This window comes from Canis lupus, chromosome 5 (genome assembly GCF_011100685.1).
Source record: "Canis lupus familiaris isolate Mischka breed German Shepherd chromosome 5, alternate assembly UU_Cfam_GSD_1.0, whole genome shotgun sequence".
NCBI lineage: Eukaryota > Metazoa > Chordata > Mammalia > Carnivora > Canidae > Canis > Canis lupus.
Genome location: NC_049226.1, coordinates 14,525,896 through 14,547,868, shown reverse-complemented (window position 1 = coordinate 14,547,868; position 21,973 = coordinate 14,525,896). Strand labels below are relative to the sequence as shown.

The window sequence follows — 21,973 nt, the reverse complement described above, 5'->3', positions numbered from 1 at the left end:
GCCTCTTTGTGTTCGTGAATTAGGAAGCAAAGTCAGCTGAGAATAGGGATGAAGTAGGAGGGGACATTTAAAGAGAGAGGAGGAGTTATAAACTAGTCATCTAGGGTGGTTGGTTCTCACTTGAGTCTGTAGCAGAATCGTAAGCTGGTTAAAGGCCTGGTGAAAGTTTCTGATCCTGGAGGTCTGGGGTGGGCTGGAGAACTTGCATTTCTTTCTTTCTTTTCTTTCTTTCTTTTCTTTCTTTCTTTTCTTTCTTTCTTTCTTTCTTTTTTCTTTCTTTTTTTCTTTCTTTCTTTCTTTTTTCTTTCTTTCTTTTTTTTCTTTTCTTTTCTTTCTTTCTTTCTTTCTTTCTTTCTTTCTTTTTTCTTTCTTTTCTTTCTTCTTTCTTTCTTTCAAGATTTTATTTATTTATTCATGAGAGACAGAGAAAGAGGTAGAGACACAGGCTGAGGGAGAAGCAGGCTCCGTGTGGGGAACTTGATGTGGGACTTGATCCCAGGACTCCAGGATCATGACCTGAGCTGAAGGCAGATGCTCAGCCGCTGAGCAGAACTTGCATTTCTGACAGGTTTCTGGGTGACAGCCGTCTAAGAAGCATGGTGCCAGCGAACGGCACAGTGGACAGACTATGGAAATACAGCGGGGCTGTCAGCATCAAGGGCCCATGTGAGGTTCAAGTCCTGGATTGACAATGTCTCTAGTGTTCTTTCTCTTCATGTTCACAGTCGCTGTCACAGGCCTGTGTCTTTAAAATTTTCATTTTCTACTGACTTTCCCTTCACCATATAATAGTCTCCAAATTGTTCTCCTTTGAGTAGATTCCTTTTTTTCTTTAAAGATTTTATTTATTTATTCATGAGGGACATACAGAGAGAGGCAGAGACACAGGCAGAGGGAGAAGCAGGCTCCATGCAGGGAGCCCAATGTGGGACTCGATCCCGAGACTCCGGGATCATGCCCTGAGCCGAAGGCAGATGCTCAATTGCTGAGCCACCCAGGCGTCCCATGTTTGAGTAGATTCTAGTCCTTTCCTCTTCACAGGTCTCTTGGAAGAGTCGTGCTTGCCTTATTTCCCCACCTCCCTGTCCTGGCAACACCCACTTGTCTTCTATCCCTCAGATGTCAGAAAACCTCCCTCCCCTGGGCATTAGGATCTCCTGTGTACAATCCCAGTGGGTCTGTTTAGTTATAATCAGTGACTGGAAATCACTGCAAATTTGGTACCTCCCACTATTTCCTCCTTGAAATCCTCTTGTACTTTGGGTTTTAGGATATAATGCTTTTTCTGGTTTTCCCCCTGCCAGCTCCTTCTTCCTCTTCTAGTCTATTTTATAGCATGGTGGTCGTCATATGAGCAGGTTGTGGATTTCCTGATGTGACTTCTGATTCCTTCTTATTCGCTTTGAGGCCTGAAACATTGATTATCTGTTTCTTTACATGTGGGAAAAATGAGGTTCGTAGGAGTACCTGCCCCACAGAGTGGGTTGATTTAAGGATTGAATGAGTTATTAATACACGTGAAAAAACTTACGGCAATTACTGGCATCTAGTGAGCGCACGAGAAGATCACTCTGACCTGCTACTCATCCATCAGCTGGTACTCGTGTGGACCCCGTGATGCCAAAACCTGTCGTTTCAGGTAGACCTCATTCCTGAGCACCACTCATTATCCACCTGCCTTTGACATGCCTTTGGACACCCCGTCAGCATCTTACCCTCAACACATCCACACCTTCACTCCATCATTCCCTGTTCAGTTTGCTCCCATTCCTTCATTCCCAACATCTGCGGATGGCGTCACCTATCCAGTTTTCTAGCTAGACATTTGCTGGTTTCCAACTTTTCCCCTCCCTTAATTCTTACAGAGGGATTATTATCTTAGTCTACCAACTCAGAGATGCAGGAAACATCTTTTTTTTTTTTTCCCTGTAATATACCTACATTGCTACTGGGAGTGGTGGACACTTAGTTTCAGATGGCTGATGGAGTCACTCCTCCTTTCCTCAGTGATTGCCTGAATCTTGGGAGAATGTCCCATATGTATTTGCCAGAGCACTAGAGGAAGTGGCCCTTGTTCTAAAATAGCGAGCCAAGTATCCACTGAGATGTCTCTTGCCTGATTTCTGCCTGCATGGTTTCCTTAGGTCTGGTGTATCTCAGCTACCAACTTCCAGGTCACTCTTGGGCACATAGGAATCATTCTGGGGTAGCAAGAGAATGTGACCCTTTCCAAGGTTCCAATTGCCTCAGAAATAGGTTATCCTCTGTAGTCATTTATCCTGAAGTCCCTGAGGGCAGAACCCACCAACATCTGTACTCCCATTTCTTCCTCTCTGGCTCTTGTCTGCTGGGGATAATGCCAGTGGGAGGTCTGGCTTCACCCATGAGATTGCCCTGCATCTTTGGTACAGGGTTTTGAGTCCTTTTTGTTTTATCAAGGGCCCAGGCAATTGAAATACAAAAGCTGGAAGTGGCTTCCCATTATTTCCCCTGGTTTTTGCCGTCTCATCCCTTTACTGAGGCATACACGCAAAAGCTTCGCTGCTTAAAGTGGGACTGTGTGGAGAAAGGGAAGCAAAAAAAAAAAAATCCCATTTAGAAATATTATCTCATCACTTTCCCTACATCTGCTAGGGACCGTATCTTTTTGATTTTATCTCTTTCGTTTCCCTAAGGTTCTCTTCTCCATCCCTACTGCTTCTGACTTCTTTGAGGGTTTTTATCTTATTTCTCCTGGCTCGGGCAAGATTCTCCTCCCCAGCTGTTGACAGTTGAGTTGCTTAAACAGTAGGAGGTTTTGCATTTGCAGACCCTTGATGAAAAATAAGATTAGGATGACTGAGTATCCTTTGAAATGCCTGATACATATTTTATGTTCACTAACACCAAACACTAAAAATTTAGCACACTGAGCAAAGGAAGTATCAGTAGCATTTTACATGTCTTAAATTAGCAGTAATGTATGTATGATCATCCTGAGCGATTTCACCTTTTCAGAGTTGCCCTGCCATTTCAACAGGAGTGTGGTAAATCTAGTGTGTTTTGATGCATGTGCTATATATAGTTGGGGTTCTTCTCAAGCTCAAATTCCTTCTCCAAATATCCGATGCCTTCTTGGCTTCAGGTCTTTCAGCTGGTATGGCCCCAGCTGGTCCCTTCATGGTCTTCAAGTTAGTTTAGGGGGGCCTTTTTTATGGGGGGCCTGCCTGAGATTGGGCTGTATGATTTTTGGCACCTTGATAGAGAGGATACAGGAAAGCCAGCATTTAAAAGTTGTTAAGCGGTTTTCAGTGTTTCTAGAGAGAGATGGGCTTCAATTCATCCTGGGGTTGACCAAATCTTTGCTTTGGGAAAATGACTATGAAGTGTTATTTAGTTTTCTCAGTGTAAATAAAGCAAGTATTTACCACAGGGCTGAGAGGGATGTTAAGTCTGGTGGAATCAGAATTGTGTTCTTACCTCTGGAGTTTTAAGTGGGGAGAGAGGCATTTCTTTGTCCTCAGTTTTTTTTTTTTTTAAAAGATTTATTTATATGAGAGACAGAGATCGTAGTGAGGAGGAGTGGGAGGGAGACAAGTAGACTCCTCACTGAGTAGGGACCCTCCCCTCTGCTCCCCCCCTCTGCCCCCCGCTAATGTGGTTCTCGATTCCAGGACCTTGAGATCATGACCTGGGCCGAGACCAAGAGCCAAAAGCTTAACCAACTGAACCACCCCAGCATCGCTCTTTGCCCTGAGTTGTGAGTGTTCTGTGCAGAACACTTGCTGGTTGTGGCCCAGCAGGTGTTTACAGAAACGGGGGAGCAAGACAAAGGGTACTGGGGAGGACAGGAAGTGCTAGAGGTGAGAAGAAACTGGGTGGACAAGGAGCATCCTACAGACGTATTGATGTCCCACACAGTGGGCAAATATGGTCATTGCTCAATGTACCGAGTTGGCATGTGTTATGACGGTGTGAGTGGCTGGTTAGGGCTAGAGCCGTACCACGCCCTTGCGGGGGAGGGCGTGTTGGTGTTCCTCTGAAGGATGTGAACTTCCACTGTCAGTTGTGCTGAGGCAGGAAGTAAAGAATGTGGGGGGTTGGGGTGCCTCAGCCTAGCGGTAAGAAGAAAATTTCCCCTCCTTGGGCCTCACCACACTATGTTTTAGGCTCAGAGGTGTTGGTGTACTCAGAGCATTCCTGGGGCTGGAGTTGAGGGTGGCTGAGAGGTGTGCCCTGAAGGGCCCTCTTGTTTTGCCTCCTTTTCATGAGTTCAGCCACTGCTGAGGGGCAGTGGCTCAGACAGCCATGGTTCCTGTCCACTGTCCAGCCCAGCTCTGTCCAACAGAACTTCCTGTAAGGATGGAGATGATTTCTGCTCCGTCCAGTGGGTGAGCCAGGAGTCACCCCTGCTGTCGAGTACCTGAAATGTCACTGGTGTGACTGAGGAACCGAACATTTAATTTACTTGAATGTAATTCCTTTAAGTTTCCATCTAAGTAGCCACCCGAGGTGAGTGGCTGCCATGGTGGACAGCTCAAGTCTAGATGGCAGGAGGCTACAAAGGCCAGAGCTGTGATGACAGCTGTCGTCATCTTAGGACACGGAGGACACTGAGAGGCTGAGTCATCCGCACATGAGGGGTGGAGCTGCCCCAGAAGGCCCTACAGCAAGAGGGGGGAGTGTCCTGACTGTGTCAGGGCTCATGCCCAGCAACTTAGTGGCTCAAAACAACACAGTCTACACGTCAGAAATCCCGTGGGATCAGCTGGTTCTCTGGCCGGTATCTCACAAGGCCAAAATTAAGGTGTAGGTGGGGCTGGCTCTTATCTGGAGACTCAGGGCAAAAATCCACTTCCAAACCCATTTAGGCTGTTGGCCAAATCCGCATCCTTACAGCTGTAGGTATGAGGTCCCTGTTGCCTTGCTGGCTGCTAGTTGGGATCTGCTATCTGCTCCCGGACGCTGCCCACATTCCTTCCCAAGCGGCCAGCAGTGGCATGTTGAATCTCCCTTGTGCTTCAGATCCCTCTGGTTTCTTCTTTTTTTCTCTTCTGCCACTAGCCAGAGAACATTCTCTGCTTTTGAAAGGCTCATGTGATTATGGTAGGCCTCTGTGTATTACTCTCTCTCTCTGTTTTGGGGGGTGGGGAGAAGGTAGAGGTAAAAGAGAGAGAATCTTAAGAGGGGGGTTAATCTTAATCGACATGGGGCTTGATCTCACAACTCTGAGATTGTGACCTGAGCCAAAAAAAAAAAAAAAAAAAATCAAGAGTCGGATGTTTCATGGACTGAGCTATCCAGGCACCCTAATAACATCCCTCTTTTAAGATCTACTGTGCCATATAACATAACACAGTCATGAGGATGACGTCTTGTCTCATTTACAGACTCCAGAGATTAGGAGGTAGGGAATCTTGGGAGGCTGTTTTTAGAATTCTACCACACCCACTTTTTGATATGATTCTTATCTATTTTTCTCGAACCAGTCTCATCTTTCCTCCATCTCTCGGACCTTCTCAAGCAGCTGATGACCTAGCTGCTTGTGAAAACTCCTGACCTTCCCACCTTCAAGTTCTCAAAACTTCTCACTTCCCCTGTCTTCTTTGCCTTCCTCCTCCTTCTAGATCCTTCCCTCTGGGCTAGGACCCTACTGTTTTGCTTTCTTCTTCCTCTTTTTCATTAGTCTTTCTCTGCCTCTAGGAATAATCATCACCAACATACAACCGTGCTCCAGTATCTCCCATCTTAAAAAACAATACAAAACAAAACCAAGCTCTCCTGGACTCCACCTCCCACACTAGTCACAACCAGACATCCTGAAAAGAAGTCCACACTCTGCCATTTACCCTCACTTGCCACAGCAGTCTGGCTTCTGTTACCAGAGCTCCACTGAGCTGCACTTGTTAAAGTCACTGTCTGGTTATCTATTGCTATATCACAAACCACTTCGACATTTAATGGCTTTAAACAATTTTTTTTAACTTTTTAAAAATTTTTATTTATTTATGATAGTCACACACAGAGAGAGAGAGAGAGAGAGGCAGAGACATAGGCAGAGGGAAAAGCAGGCTCCATGCACCGGGACCCCAATGTGGGATTCGATCCTGGGTCTCCAGGATTGTGCCCTGGGCCAAAGGCAGGCGCTAAACCGCTGCGCCACCCAGGGATCCCGGCTTTAAACAATTTATTAATGTATCTCATGCGGCTGTGGTTGAAGGAAATTCTCACTTGAGGTTTCTTTCTCATGAGGTTGCGGTTGGTAGCAGCTGGGTCTGGAGTCATCCAAAGGCTCAGCTGAGCTGGACATCGAAGACAGTGCACTGACATGACTGGCGATTGATGGTGGCTGTTGGCTGGGAGCTTAGCTGGGTCTGGTGACTGGAGTGCCTACGCATGGCCACTTATGTGACTTAGGCTCTCAGAATGGCAGCTGGGTCTTAAGAGGGAGTGTCCCAAGAGTGAGCATTCCTGGAGAAACAGGTGGAAGCTGCAAGGCTTCTTACGACCTAGCCTTGGAAGTCATGCAGCGTGACTTTTACCATATGCTATTGATCATAAGCAAAACACAGGGCCATGCCGGTTTCAAGGGGAAGGGATTACAATGGGGGGCATGGTTTATAGAGGGGGTCATCTTTGGAGACTAGCTACCAACAACTTGGTCCTCCTCATCTTCTTGACCCCACCTCCTCCTCCTTAGTTTTATTTAATCATTTTACATGACTTTTTTTTTTTCTCCCCTGCCCTTTACTTGACTTCTTAACAGCAGTTGACCTCATTGATTGCTTTTTTTTTTTTTTTAAACTTTTTCTTCTGTGGCTCCACGGACCCCTAGCTTTTTTCCTCCCTCTCTGGCTCCTGTTTAATCTCTTTTGCTTCCCCCAATACTTGAAATATTGGGCTACCTCAGATTCTAGGCCTGGGCTTGATTATTTCTCTATAATGTCTCCCTGCATAGTCTCACTTGTTCCATAATCTGAGCCTACCATCCAAATGTTGATTATCAAGTTTTATCTCTAGCCCTGACTTTACCCCTGTGCCCAGAACTAGGATATCCAGCTATCTTCTTGTCTGGGTGTTGGATGGGCTTTGCAGATTTAATACATCCACTTCTCCACCCCCTTGCTCCCCTAGCCTTTTCTAGCTCAGCAGATGGCATCATCATCCATTCATTGCTCAAGCAAAAACCTAGGGGTCATCCGGGATTCTTTGTCCCCTCCTTCCAACACCTTCACTTCACTTCCATGCAAACCACTAGTAAGCAAGTCTCTGTCCTTTGAGGGCAGGCTTCAACCTATTTCTTTAAATTTATTTAATTTTTATTGCCTAGTAAACTGATGTATTTACAGAGAAAAAAGTATTATATTACTAGGTTTATCGTGTAAAAGCAATCTGTTTCCCCATTCTAAATTCTCATTTCCCAAAGCAATCACTCTCAACTATTTTGGTTAGTTTTTCTGCTATTTACATCTGTATTTTAGAATTCTCATATAGATAGCTATTGATAGCTATTTTCCACTTTTTCAGTTTTAAGTAGTATCTGTTTACTTTCACCCGTGGAAATAGGTTTAGCTTTTTCATATGCCTGCTTCATCCCCCTTCTTGCATCTCCAGGACAGTGTTATCGCAACTTTGGGTTAAAGTTTCATGCTCACCATGGCTTAGTGTTTATATGTTGGTATGACTATGTGAGTGTTGTTTACAGCTCAGCTGGATAATGTGCTATGATTAGAATTCCTTTTTTTCCTCCCTCTAGAGTTAGTACTTGCCATCTTTTTGTTGGGTGTGTGCTTGCTGTTGAGAATTAAAAAATTATTTAAAAATAATTAGAGATTCATGGAAAGCTGCAAAAAAAATAGTATAAAGAGATCTTGTGTACCCTTCACCTGGTTTTCCCCAGTGGTAATATCTTACATAGCTGTAGCACAATGTCCAAATGGGACAACTGATATTAGTAAAATCCACAGACCTTATTCATATTTCACCAGGCCTCTCAGTTTTAACTTTGCATGTACCGAAAGGGTCACCACTTCCCTCTACTTTGCTAGAATTTTTGTCCAAGTTGCCATAGTGTCTCCTTAGGAATCCTGTAATAGTCCTTCTACTGTTGCCCTTCTCCAATCCATTTCCCACAGAGCAGCAAGAGCGATCTTCTAAAAACATCATTAGGTCAAATCTTTATCACTTCCCTGTTGCCCTTAGAATAAAATCCAAACTTTTCACTGTGACCTGCAAAGCACTAGGGGACCTGGCTCATGCCTGCCTCTTGGGCAACATTGTGTACCACCTCTTTCCTGGGCACCTCGAGCAAGCATACCCATACTGTTCTGCCGCTTAAGTGCACTTCCTGCTGTTCTTGAAAAGGCTGACTTCCCTTCCAGGTCTCTACCCAACGGCCCCCTCCTCAGGCTCTCCCTGGGCATCCTAACTGAAGTGTTCTCTTATCACTTCCTACATGGAGATGATCCCAATCTATACTCCTCAGACTTATTCATTGGTTTACTTGCCTAATGTGATCTTCTGTACGACAGCATCTGTTTCGTGGGGTAGGAACTTGTCTCTATCATTCACTGCTCTGTTCTCATCCTGCACAGGGTATTATACTTTCTGGCATGGGGTGTTCATTTAGTGAATGTGTGAATGAGTATTGACTGGGTCAGGGACCCTATGATGGGCCCATGTGCTCGGAGGGCTGTTTCATCAACCAGCAGTAGTGAGTTGCCCTAGAAGAGGGGCTAAGGCCTGTCTTCAGACTGAACCCACAATAGATTCCCCTGCCTCTTCCCATGTTTTTCGGGATATAGAAGGAATAAAGTTTCTTTCTTTGTAATCAGCTTATAAAATAGTAGAGTCTGCTATTTGCACTCTTACTTATGACTCCTCCTCTGGGAAGCCCTTTAGCCTCTCAAAGGGTCTAAGGGTCTACTTATGTATTCCCGTAGCACTTTATAGAGGTTTAATTTACATTTAATGAAATTCACCCATTTTCAATATGTAATTTGATGAGTTTTGACTCACCAAGTGTGCACTCATGAAAGCATTCTAGAAAGTTCCCTTGTGCCTAGGCTGCTGCTGGTGCTGCTTTTTAAAAATTGCAGTAAAATACACACAACAAAAAATTCATCATTTGAGCCATCTTTAAGGATGTGGTTTGGTGGTGTTAAGTATGGTTCTTAGTGTTGTGCCACCATCACCACCATCTGTCTCCAGAATGTTTTTTATTTTGCAGAACTGAAACGCTATACCCATTAGACACCAACTTCCCATTCCCCCCGTTCTCTCCTTCCCTAGCTCATTAACTACCTACATTCTGTCTCTCTGAATTTGATTTTGGCTGCTTCTTCGTTTTTCCTATTGTGGTAAAAATAATGGTATAAATGTGGTAAAAATGTATAAAATTGACCATATTTAAGTGTATGGTTCAGTAGTGTTAAATAATGGCTTCTTTTTAAGGTGTGTTTAGGTTTAGTTGTGAGTGCAGAGAACTCCAAATAACAGTAGCACAAACATGGGTAGTCCACAGCTGCTGTGACAGCTGTACCAACACTAGGAATCTTGTGCTTTGTCATTTGTAACACATAGCTTCTACCTCATAGTTTAAGGTGGCTGCTTCAGTTCCAGCCCTCAAGTCCACATTCCAGGCAGCATGAAGGTAAACGGGGGTGGGGGGGGTGGGGGGGTAGGAAGGCGTGTATTTTCCCTTTAAGAACACTTCATAGAAACGACACATCATTTTGCCCTATGTCCCATGGGAAAGAACTTAACCACATAGGCACATCTTGCTGCAAGAGAGCTGGGAAACATAGTCTTTATTCTGGACCACACATACCAGTTGTAATTTTTGGGTCCTAATGCTGAGAAAGGAAAGGAAGCATGTTGGGGAATAGCCAGCAGTGTCCACTACTACTTCCCCGCCTCAGAACACTGATTACTGAATTGAGATCAGTTCCTCGCTTCTTACCGGGGTGGGGGGTGGGGGTGGGGGCGGTGTCTTTTATCTGTTGGCCCAGAGCCAGGTCCTTGATGTTTGTTACACAAATTAATGAGTCCAGCCCAACCCTGTGATTTTGAACATTAGGGAAGTGAGGTATTGAAGAGTGAAGTGACAAGAGGTCATCCAGTCCAGGTTCCCACCAAATTCAGGAAACTGCTTTCCTGAAGGCGGAGCAGGTGGCCTCCACTGACCATGCCCCCCTGTTGGCCATCCAGGGCCCCTTCTGGCTGTGGAACCACACTTGGCCTCCTTGGAACTCTCCTGCTGGTCCCATGTTGGCCCCTACACCACGTGTGCACATCCCACGCCTTTCCCTGGCTCTAGGCCTTCCTCTGCCGAGCAGAGATGCCTCCTGGTAGTCTTCACAGGACATGCTCTTCCTGAGGAGTGGTGGGGAGCATTAGGGGCCTGAGTTTCCTGAGGCCCAGAGCCCTGGGCAGGAAGGCAGTGGCACCTTTGTCCTGGGTGGAGTGGGAGAGAGCTCATGACTCAACCCACACTTTGCCAGGAGTCTGAAGGCAGGACTCCAGCTCCAACATTTCCTTTTAACCTGTGGTGGCTGCTTTCTCGTGTAAAGACAGACATGCCCTTTGCAGCCCGAAGCTATGAACACAGGGGAGGCTGGAGGATGCAGATCACAGGTCCCCTGGACACCATGTAGATTTATGGGCTGGCTAGTGAAAGAGTCCCTGCGTCTCCTCATGGTGACCTCCTTGCCCTTCTTGAGGGAGACCCTAGATGTTGGAGAGACCCTTCCACTGTGTCCTCTGTCTCCGTGGATGATCTAGTCAGAAATGGTGTAGGAAAGGGCTCTGTTGCTATCGGGCAGGAAGAGTTCCATGCCCCAAGGTTGAACCCTTTGAGGTTGAGGAGGATATGAGAGGGGGTGAGGAGGAGTAGGGAGCAGGTTGATGGGGTGGGGTCTGGGGCATGTGTGCAGGAAGCAGGGCAGACCCCAGCACTCTTTATAATTAGTCATGTCACTGTGGACGTCCCGCAGCCTAACACCTCCTGACTTGCTCAGAGAGGACCTGATGGCTGGTTGTGACCTGCCTCTGAGAGCCCACAGCTCCCCTGGCTCATCACATGGTCTTTTTTGGCTTATATTGTGAGGCCTGATGGCCCAGACTTTAGGTTGTAGGCCCCTTTTTGGCTCCCCCCACCCCTTCCCCTCTTCATTTTTTCTGCCTTCCTAGAGCCCCTGGTTCTCTAATGACTTCTGCGGCTTCCTAAGCCAGCCCTACCCACTGCAGGCCTCTGGTTCTCCTCCCCCAAGTGTGGCTGCAGAGGGCAGCAGCATCTCCACTTGTAGAGCTGTGGCTGCTGAACTCTGGGGGAGCCACACGCCAGGGCCTGACAAAGGCCCCATAGGAGGCTTTGCACAGGTGCCAGGGTCTTACATATTCTCAGAGTTGAGGCTTCACACTGGCTTCCCAGTTCCTTCCAGAAAGTCCTTCCAGCTTTAACTCTTACTATCCCAAGGATGGCAATCAAACTCCTTCCTCCCACCTCCCACAGGCTCCTCTTATTTTTTTTTTTTAAAGATTTTTAGGGCAGCCCTGGTGGCACAGCGGTTTGGTGCCGCCTGCAGCCCGCGGTGTGATCCTGGAGGCCCAGGATTGAGTCCCACGTCAGGATCCCTGCATGGAGCCTGCTCCTCCCTCTGCCTGTGTCTCTGTCTGTGTCTCTGCCTCTGCCTCTCTCTCTCTCTGAATAAATTTTAAAAAATCTTAAAAATAAAAAAAGAACTAAAAAAAAAAGATTTTTAATTATTTATTCATGAGAGACAGAGAGAGGCAGACATAGGCAGAGGGAGAAGCAGGCTCCCTGTGGGGACCCCAGTGGGAGACTTGATCCTAGGACCCCGGGATCACGACCTGAGCTGAAGGCAGATGCTTAACTACAGAGCCACCCAGGTGCCCCTGCAGGCTCTTTTTATTTTTATTTTCTTTGCATGACACTCAAAGCTCCAAGCAGGGCAGAGCAAGAGGACCCTGTGTCTATTGGTGTCTCTGGAGACCCCGGCTGGCTGCACCATGCTGAGTGATGGGGGCCTCATGGTTAGGGACACAGGCAGCTCTGTCTCCAACTTGCAGGATTCTCTTGCCATCTTTGGGCATGGTCACTACAGGGGCCACTGGCAGGGCATGGTCATTAACAGGAGGTGTCAGGAAGAGTGGGAGCCAATGGTGTGAATTTAGAACCTAGGCCTACGTCATGGGGAATAGCAAACGAGCAAGCCTCTGGATAGTCACCACCCACTTCTCTCAAGTTTCCTGGCAGAGCCCAGAGCCCGTTAGGCTCTCTGGGAGACCCTGGAGCCACGCTGTGGTCCCGTTCTAGCTCCTAGCACAGGATGACCATTGATGTTCACATTGTACTCACTGATTTTTAGGGGAGGGAGCCATACATGGACGGTGGTGTTTTCTCCCTGCCCTTCCCCCCAGTCCATGATGTAGGCATATTGGATTCGAGAAGAGATGCTTGTCCTTATATCTTGATGACATGGGCTGCCACCATGCCACCTCCCTTGCTTCCTCTCAGTGCCCCAGTACCTACCTTCTGTCTAGCATGTGTCACTTGAGGGGGCATTTCTGAGAACAACCAGATCCAAGATGAAAAAGAAGACTCTACACCTTAGCACTTGTTAGCCTATTGGGCCACGTGGCTTGGCCCACATATTGGCAAGTTTGTCTGTCGTTCCTACCAGGTGAGTCAGCAGAGATGGAACATTCATTTATTTGGCCAAATGTGCCATGTTTGAGTAGTCCTGAAAAGTCCAGCATGCAATGGCCTCCATGCTGACCCTGGAGGCAGCAGGGGCAGGGAAGGGCTGATAAAGGCAGAGGAGAGGGGGAGTTCAAGGTGGCAGTTTTGATCTCCTAGATGCACAGCTAAGGGAAGGGAGGCAGGCCTGGAGACAGACGGACGAGCAAAGCAGAGAAAGGCAGGAAGGCATTCTCCAGAGGCTTGGTTTTATTGTGCAGTTCTCTTTTTCCTCAGTGAGATACCATAAGCTGTGGTGGCACTATACACAGTCACAGGACAGGGCACAGCTGCCGGGGTGGGGGCGGGGAGCTGGGTGTTGGGGAAAGCCATCTGTTGAGGCATGTCCCACATATAGGTCTCGCTCCATGGGCTGCCTCAGACCCCCTCTGACTCCTCCCCCAGGTCCCCCAGAGGCCAGACCTGTGGGGCAGAGGGCTGTCTGAAGCCTCAGCCACCAGGCACTGGCACTGATGGGGGAGGTAAGTAAGAGCCTCCCAAATGCTTGGGCCATATTCTTCTCTGCTCTGGGACTCTACCTGGCCTGGCTTCCTGCCTACAGGCCAGCATTCTGGAAGCTCCGGAACTTGGATGAGGCCAGGAGGAGGCTTGTCCTCTGCTACCCTCTCAGCTGCTGGTTGAGGCAGTGAGGGACAGTAGGCTTTTAGTTTTAGTCTCATCCAGTAGAGAGGGATGATGGGCCCTCTCTCCTACTCCTTCTCCAACCCTCCATTAGCATGGCTCTTGGGCAGAACCTGCTTTTTTCAAGGGGCCACGCCAGGCCCATGGCCCCTAGAAGACCTCTGCAGTGAAAAAAGGACAGCTTCTGGCTGTGGCAGAGAAAGCTCCTGGAAATGCTCAATCCTGTCCTCTTGGGATGGGCCACAGATGCAGCACCCTCACATCTGGGGTCTTCAGGCACCATCCTTGCCTGCCAATGTATATGCTAGGCCCAGATGCACCACCTCTTCCTCTTCCTCCTCCAGGTCTCTCCCAGGCCTCTGGTCCTGGTGGGCAAGGATGACTGCCCCTGCCCGCCGCCCCCAGGCCTGGTACCCCTCTACCCTTCTACCCCTCACACGCCCTCACGCTCCATCACATCCCCAATCCTGGCTTCCCTTTTCACAAACTCGCAAAGAAAAGGAAGGAGAAACCAGACAGAAGCGACTCTGGGACAAAGAGTACGAAAGAAAAAAGACAGCCAGTGGCGTGCGGAGAGGGTGTGGGGTGGCAGTGGGGCAGAGGGGTGGGTAGATGACGCATGCAGCACTGGGATTCCTTAGGAGGGGCGGGGTCCCCATTGCTCCTCCAGACGTGTGAGGGACTGGGGGGAGGGGGTTAGCCAACTCAGAGAAAGTAGGGTCCCTGGACTGGGCCTTGTGGCTTCCTGGCCAGCCAGTCACAGGGAGATGAAGTCCATGGCCTGCAGGAGAGGCAGCGAGAGCAGGAGCAACAGCAGCCATGAGGTGTTCTGGGCCAGCAGGCTTATGCCCTCACACTTGACCAGTTTGTCTGTGGAGAGAGAATGGGGAGGAGGGGCAGGGTCGGGATGAAGAGGGGCCAGCATTCAGACAGGCACAGGCCCTGAGCTAGGGCACATTCCCTCGGGCAGGCTGGCGGTCGTGATGTCTTAGCTGGAACCACCGCCCGTCTGCTCTAGTAGAACCAACTATCTTTCCCATTGGCAGGTTCCCGGGCTCTTGAACAAATACATCAATCTTTACCAAGCATCTTCAAAAGAAAACTATTATGGGTGAGGCAGGTAGTGTCATCCCTGTTTCCCAGGTGGGGAGGAGGAGGATTGGGGAGCCCAGGTGATCTGCCCAGTCATGGTAGAAGTGTCTGCTACGCCACTCCTCCTGCCTCACTGTCCCCTTAGCCTTCCCCTCCATACACACAGAAGGCAGTGGCTCCCCAGGGTGCCAGGCAGCGAGCTGGGGGGAGGGGGAGAGAGGTATTAGGGCTCCTCTCCTCTCCAGCCCGGCTCAAGGGTACTGCTGCTGTCCCTAGCCACCCTCACCTCCCTCTCCCAGCTCACTTGGCCTTGTTGAGAGCTTGCCTCACCTCTGAGCACAGTGACGTTCTTGCTGGAGGTGATGGGAGGCTGGCCAGAGAGCCGGAGTTCACATGTGTATGTCCCCTCGTCCTTGGTGGTGAAGCCGGATAAGTAGAGGACCTTGATGTTGTACTTGCTGGTGAAATTGGTTCGGGAGCGGTATGAGTGCTCTGGTACCCCCACAGTGCCATAGATCACGTGCTGCTTTTTCTCCCGGGTCATGCTGAACTCATACTGGATGGGCAAGGTGGTAGCATTCTCGTGGCGGCAGTCCAGACGAAGGCTCTGGTCCACCAGGCAGGCTGTCAGGCTGGTCACCTTTTGTCCACGGGCTACCTGCAAGACTGGCACCAGCAGTGCCCACTCCCAAGTTGGGGGGCCTGCAGAGCAGGGGGCCTCCCACCCACTGTAACAGCAGGGAATGGCCTAGCCAGGAAGGGTACAAGGTTCTGTACCTTGGGCACCTCTCCCTATCCCAGAGGTCCCTGCAGAGCCAGTTCAGCTCCTCCACTGCAGACCCAGCCCTCCCTCCCTCCCTCATCTTCCTTAGTCCTGGGTGTCCTCAGGGAGCAGGAGATTCTGGGGAGTTGATGTAGGTTCTTGGTTCCCGTTTGGAGATTCCAACTCAGTCCAGGGCAGACTCAGTGGGCTCTTTTTCAAAAAACCGCTTCAGGCAGTCAGAGATCAGCTAGGTTACTCAGCAGATTTAGGGATGAACAAGAGCCCTCTCTCCCTCAGTCACCTCCTGCTTCTGAGGTTGGGAGGGAGAAGCTAGCTTCCCTAAAGGGAAGGAAGCCAAGGTGCTTGGAATCCCAGCCCTGCCCCTTACCCAGTACCTGTCAGCAAAAGAGCGAAGCCGATGGCGGGGTTCATGGTGCCGAGAGCTCAGTCCTTGATCTGGGGGTGGGACAGGTTGGGAATCAGCCAAGAGATAGGGCAGGTGTGTCCACACTTACTACTAGGGTTGGGGGCCTCTGGGACACATGCCATGATGACCATGGCAGGCATGCATGGCCTTAGGGTTCCCCCCCTTCCCACTTATGAGTGAATGTGACACTGCCACTTGGTGCCTTCCCCCTGGAAGAAAGGAAGGCGAGGGAGAACACACCCTATGATGGTGTGTGTCAGTGTGGAAAGCTTGGAGTAGTGACTTGGACCATTTCCTTTTCCCTTCAGGAAGGCAGAGACATCCTATTTCCTAATTGAGGCAAAGCAGAGCTAACACAAAATTTACTATCTTAATCATTTTTTAAAAAGACTTGTTTATTTATTTTAGAGAGAGAGAGGGGGAGACAGCACAAGGGGGTGGGGAGCAGAGGGGAGGAGGGAGGGAGGGAGGGGGAGAAGAGAAGGAGGGGGAGAGAATCTGGAGATTCCCTGCCCCCTGCCTGCCGTGATGTGCCTCGGTGCTTGATCTCAGGACCCTGAGATCACAACCTGAACTGAAACCAAGAGTCGGTTGCTTAACCAACTGTGCCACCCAGGCGCCCCTATCTTAATCATTTTAAAGTGTACAATTCAGTGGTGTTAAGTGCACTCGCATTGTTGTGCAGGCAATCTCCAGAGCTCTTTTTATCTTGCAACACTTAAACCTCTACCCATTACACAAGAACTCCCCATTTGGGGACTTTTCTGTTTCTTGTTCAGAAGAAAATCCCCAATGCCCAAACAGTTCCTGGTGTATAATAGATGCTCAAAAGATAGTGAGTGTGTGAATGAATGAATGAGCTTTAGATGGCCACAGGGTTGTTGTGATGGGGATTAAGAAAACTGACATCACGTCGCACTATGACTGCTCTGCTCCATAGCGGGGCCACAAATGTTAATTTCCCTCCTCTAGAAAGGGCTGTGTGGCTAAGGTGCTTCCAGATGGGCCTGTACTTGGCACACAGCTAAGGGCCTGTGACAGTGCTCTCTGATTGCATATGTTCTCTGATTGCATAGGAACCGAGACGTTTCCAAATGTCCAGCTCTCTGGGCAGACCTCCTGGGCCTGCAGTGTTGCAGTCCGGCTTCAATAGACTCCCTGCCTAAGCTCTGTGCTCTCCCTTTTTTTCGAAGCCTAGTCTGGACCAGCATCCTGGTGACACAGAGCAGGGAGCCTGGCCCGTCTGCCCTGGTGCTGGCCAGGGAGAGGCCACACAGGAGGGGCCCTGCCCTGATGCCCATGCCTAGGTGCACCCTGGCGCATCCAAGGCCATGGGGGGTGGGGGTGGGGAGGATGCCGGGGTTCCCACAGTCCCCGGGCTGCAGTCTGTACACTCTCGGAAATATAACCAAAAGGGCCGTGGGGGTGCTGTCGGGGAACGGGGAGTTGGCATCTGGCTTTGGTTTGCAGACCACGAGTTATGGAGGAGGGGTGTGAGCTTGAGATCTAGGAGGGAAAAGGGGGCGCCTCTGCCAGAACCGGAAAGAAATAGGGCTGGGGCTGGAGAGGGATGGAGAGCCAAGGGATGGCTGGAGAGCTGCGGCGGAGGCACAGAGGTTTGCATTTCCTCTGCCAGGTGTCCCCAGCCCAGAACCCGGAGAAGTTCTGCGCTCCCTGCCCCCTTCCACTAGCCCGACCCTCATTCCGCTTCCGTCTTCCACCCGTCTCCTCTCCCAACCGAGGTCCCCCTTCCCCCCTCAGCCTTTCCCGGCCCCCCCTCCCCCGTCCGCCCGCCTTCCAGTCCCCGCCCGCGGCACTGCGGTTTCCCTGTCCTTTGACGCCCCGCACCCAGCCCGCCCCGCGGGGTCCGGGGCAGAGAGCCCCCCAGCTCCCTCATCCGCGGCCTCCCGCAGTTTCACCGCCCCCCCGCCCCCCGCCCCCGCGAGCTGGGTTTGGGGACGCCTGCGTGGAGCGCGGGATGCCAGGCGCCCTCGGCGCCCTTCGTGCCGGTTCCCCTTCTGCGCCCCGGCCCAGGCGGCGGCCCTCGGGCGGGTGAAAGCCGGGGGGCGCCTTGCGCGCAGGGCGGGGTGCAGGGCGGGGTGCGGCCGGCCCGGCCCGCTGCCTGGGAGGCAGACCCCTCCCCCAGCACCGCGGGGCTCCTCCCCGGGGCGCCCCGAACCTGCTCCCCGAAGCCTGGGTCGGGAGGGCTGGGGCCTCTCCGGCGCCCCGGGTCCCGCCCGGCTCCCCTCGCACCTGGGCTCGCGTCCTCCGCCGCCGCAGCCTCCCCGCCGCGCCCGCCGCCTCCGGTTGCAGCTCCCTGCCCGCGCCCGCAGTTTTCACCGGGGGTGGGAGTGGAGGAGCGGGGAGGGCCCGGGACGCGGCCAATCAGAGGCCGAGGGGGGGCGAGGCAGCCTGGCCCAGCGAGGGGGAGGCGGCGGTGGGGATGCGGGAGCCGCCGGCTGCCGCAGAAGGGGGACCTCACCCTCGGGCTGGCAGGCCGCGCCGGGATGGGAGGGTTCAGGGCCCCGAGGATCAGGGTGGGGCAGTGCCGGGAACGCTAGTTGCCTCCCAGAAACCCCAAGACGATTGCTCCCCTTTTAAGGCTTTAATCCCTTCTGCTGACCTAGGCTTCAGAAGCCTGTGGGAAAACCGAGGGGGTTATAAGGAGTGGGGGTTGCAGGCCAGCAACCCGCCCCTTTGGCCCGTGCCCACGCCTCCTCACGCCTCCTCCTTTCCTTTTCTGCGGGAGCCCACCTCCCTGCAGCCTCAGTGAGAAGTTTTGGAGTTGGAATATTCCAGGCTTTCCCCAAAGGAAGATGGTGGGGTGTTTTTCCACATTGGAGCAGCCCTTCAGAAGCAAGGCAGGCCCTGCATCCTGTCCTTCCTGGTCCTGAGCCCTGCTCCACTCCCCCATCCGTCCCAGGACGCCCCACCCCTCAGGGGCTTTTGCTCTGGGGCACTCAGTCTCCCTCATTCCTGGGCTGGCCCCTCCTGGAGCAGACAGCTAGAAGGTTCTTCTCATATTCTCCTCCTGACACTCCCTTTCCTACTCCTCGTTCCTGGGGAGTGTCTGCTTGTTTGGTCTTCAGACAAGAGGGGTACTGTTTTCCACCAAGCACTGTGCTGGGCATATTACATCCATGGCTGTGTTGACCCCACACCAATATGCTGGGTCCATCCCATTCCACTCCCCATCCTGTTTCATGGCTAGTAAGTGGCAGACCTGGCCGATTGGTCTGGGCTGTGGAACCCCATGTCCTCAGTCCTGAGCCACTCTATGGGCTATATCCCAGCCAGGTGGGAGGGGCCGCTGTGGAACTGTGGGAAAGGGGAATAGAGGAAACCAGCCTTAAATCCCATGGGGCACCCGCCCTCGCCCTATCAATTTGAAGTCACCATAAGCCCTTGGATCTTTTATTTTATATTATTTTTTCATGGCCAGTGCCAATGACTTGTCTCTCCCACAGACAGGTGAAGTGGATTGTTTTTTGAAGGTTTATTTGTTTGATTTGCATCCCCATGGCCTCTTGGTGAATTCTGGCCAGGGCATCCTGTGGGCTAGCCCTGCCTCTCTGCCGCCTGATGCCCATTCTCCTATTTCTTCACAGAAGTCAGTCCTGGCACCTTAACTGCAGTTTCCATTACCGCAGTGCTACTGTTGGAAGTCATCCCTGGGCCAGCAAGTGGGAGATTCACTTCCCTCTCCCTCCCTGGGAGGTTAGGTGACCTCCCAGAACACAGAGTGATGGACCTTTCTAACTGGAATGAGCTGCAAGGATGGTCCAGTCTAGGGGCCATTCGCTGTGGTAAAGAACAGAAGCTCTGGGGGTGGAGGGGAGGGTATGAAAAATGTAGTTTTCCCTGCCCACTTGGGATCTCCCTAGTCTAGCAGTCCTGCTGCCTGTGTCTGCACTTTTCACAAGCTCCCCAGGGCCTGGGAAGTACAGAACACTGGTCTGGCAAGACTATTCCTCTTTGTAGATCAGGTCACCTGGCTTCTCATTGTCTGTAGGATGATTTTTAAGGCACTGGACGTCCTAGCTCCTGGCTGTCCACCTTCACCACCACCTCATCTTGCTCATTCATCTTCTCACTACATTCCAGAAACCCAGAAGGGGGCCCTTCTCCCTGTCACTGCATGCATGTGTCCTCTCTAGGTTAGCAGCTTTCTGATTCTCAGTCTGAGGGGTCTTTCTTATCAGAACACAGTTGCATAGGTTGGAACCTAACCCTCCTCCCTCTCTCTTTCTCTCTCTCTTTCTTTCTCTCTCTCTCTCTCTCTCTCTCTCTCTCTCTCTCACACACACACACACACACACACACACACACAGATGGGACTGGAGACAGTACTTTTTTTTTTTGGCAGAACATGGGGATACCCAGAGGCCTCTTAACTACAGAAGATATCTAGGCTCTGGCTAGACAGGACCCTGGCTGCTGTTTCCCACTCTGTGGCAGAGTCTCTGAGTGTTGTTGGATGGAAGACCTAGCTGTGCTATTTTGATAAGGTTATGAGGGCATGGCCTACTTTCTGGGTCCCCAAACACTTTACTTCAGGAAGGGGAGGGGAGTGTGGACTCTAGAGGGTAGGGCACTTGTGTGTCTGCTAAAGCAAGATCTCTGGCTGGTTGGAGTTAATGGTTCAAATGAGACAGTCTAGGGGCAGGGATAGAACAAATTGTGGTGAAAGAGAGGAGATTTTAAAATCTCCCATTTGCTAACAAGACGGGATCAGGGTGCTGACAGCAGGAAGAGTTTAGAGGAATCCACCCAAAGTAAGATTTCCTGACATCCTGGGGCTGTTCTGTTGGTTCCTTAGAACCAACTCTCTCATCATCTCTAGTTGCCTCAGCTAGGGACACATGGGGTAGAAACTCCTCTAAAAATGCATAGTCCTTTAGGATGACCAGAGGACTACCAGCCGTTTATTTCTTATTCACTGATTCCATCATGGTGTTGACAGAATCATTATAGAATCACAGAGGTGATAGAAGCCATCCCATCATTTTATAGCTGGAGACTGGGGTCCAAGAGGGGAAGGATTTGTCAAAGGACTGACAGATACTTTTGGAGCACTGCCAGGACTAGCTATATCCTAGATCTGACTCCACATACAGTGTTCTCCACTGCGTCCAGGCTGGGCCTTTGGACTGCTACTAGACTGATTGCACTGGCCCATGGTGAATAAGGAAAACAAGGACAGTGTAGGATATTCTAAACATAGCTGTCAGGTTGCCACCTTGTTTTGATCACCTCCTCTTTACTCCATTGATAAGGGAGGGATTTTTACCCTTGGTTCAGAGATGGCTGAACACATGACATCTGATACCAGACAGATGAGATGAACAGTAGTTTGTTAGTCACATATACTCCCAGCCCAGAGGAGGATACCACACACAGAAGTTGCACATGAGCAGTGAACAGAACAGGAGCAATGGGAGGCAGGCTTTGTTAGTTAAACACTGGCTTGCTGAATAATTCTGTGGGCTGGCATGGAACTGAGGCCCACTATTCAGAGATAATCCAAAACTATGCCTAGGTCCCATGATAAGAAGGGTTGACTGACTAAGGGAACTTAATAGCAGAAACTAAGGTAGAAGGAAGACTTGTGGTTAGGCTGTTGAGGTACCCCAGATGTTATCATGTCAAGGCAACACATACTGTGGGGCCCTAATCTGGGACTCATCGAGGGCCTATGCCACATAGCTGCCCTTCCTTGGGAAGGCCTATGTTTCCATGCTAAGGTCGTACCTCTCTGCTTCTTTGAAGGGGCAGTGGTGGAAGGCATGTGTGTTTTTAATGTCCAAAGGCAAAAATGGAAATTTGGTAACTTCCTGTTGACCTGAAATTTTCTTTGGAAATGTGACTAGTCCATGAAATTCAAAAATCTTGGAATCAAGGGCTCTACCCTCTGCTGCCTTTCCCACTCTCTAGTTGAGGTCAACTCCCCAAGTGAGGTCACTCTCTGAAGAAGCGCACGTTGGTTGAAGAGTAGGACAAGAAATAAGAGTGATCTCTTAGAACACAGGCCAGAGGGCAAGAGGACAAAGCACCAATGGACGTATAATATTCGACATTTCATTTTTTAAATTATTTATTTATTTATGTAAAAGAATTAATTAATTAATTAATTTAGAGAGTGTGAGTGTGGAGAGTGGTAGGGGGAAAGGGAGAGAGACACGGAGCTCAATCCTAGGTTCCTGAGATCATGACCTGACCTGAAATCAAGAGTCAGAGGCTCAACTGACTGAGCCATCTAGACACTCCTCAACATTTATTTTAAAAATTTTATTCACGGACATATAATTAA

The 21,973-nt window shown here is 50.3% G+C and overlaps 1 protein-coding gene and 1 long non-coding RNA gene across 22 annotated transcripts in view; one reads left to right on the top strand and one right to left on the bottom strand.

Annotated features, from left to right (window-relative positions):
- Positions 1 to 21,973, top strand: part of LOC111095807 — a 167,399-nt gene that overhangs the window by 20,156 nt on the left and 125,270 nt on the right. The window lies entirely within an intron of this gene.
- THY1 (Thy-1 cell surface antigen) lies at positions 12,785 to 17,996 on the bottom strand. Its single transcript, NM_001287129.1, has 4 exons — positions 17,917 to 17,996; positions 15,632 to 15,692; positions 14,804 to 15,139; positions 12,785 to 14,251 (listed from the first exon to the last, which is right to left on the bottom strand). Exons 2-4 carry the CDS (start codon positions 15,666 to 15,668, stop codon positions 14,139 to 14,141), a joined length of 486 nt encoding a protein of 161 aa, NP_001274058.1. The 5' UTR covers positions 15,669 to 15,692; positions 17,917 to 17,996; the 3' UTR covers positions 12,785 to 14,138.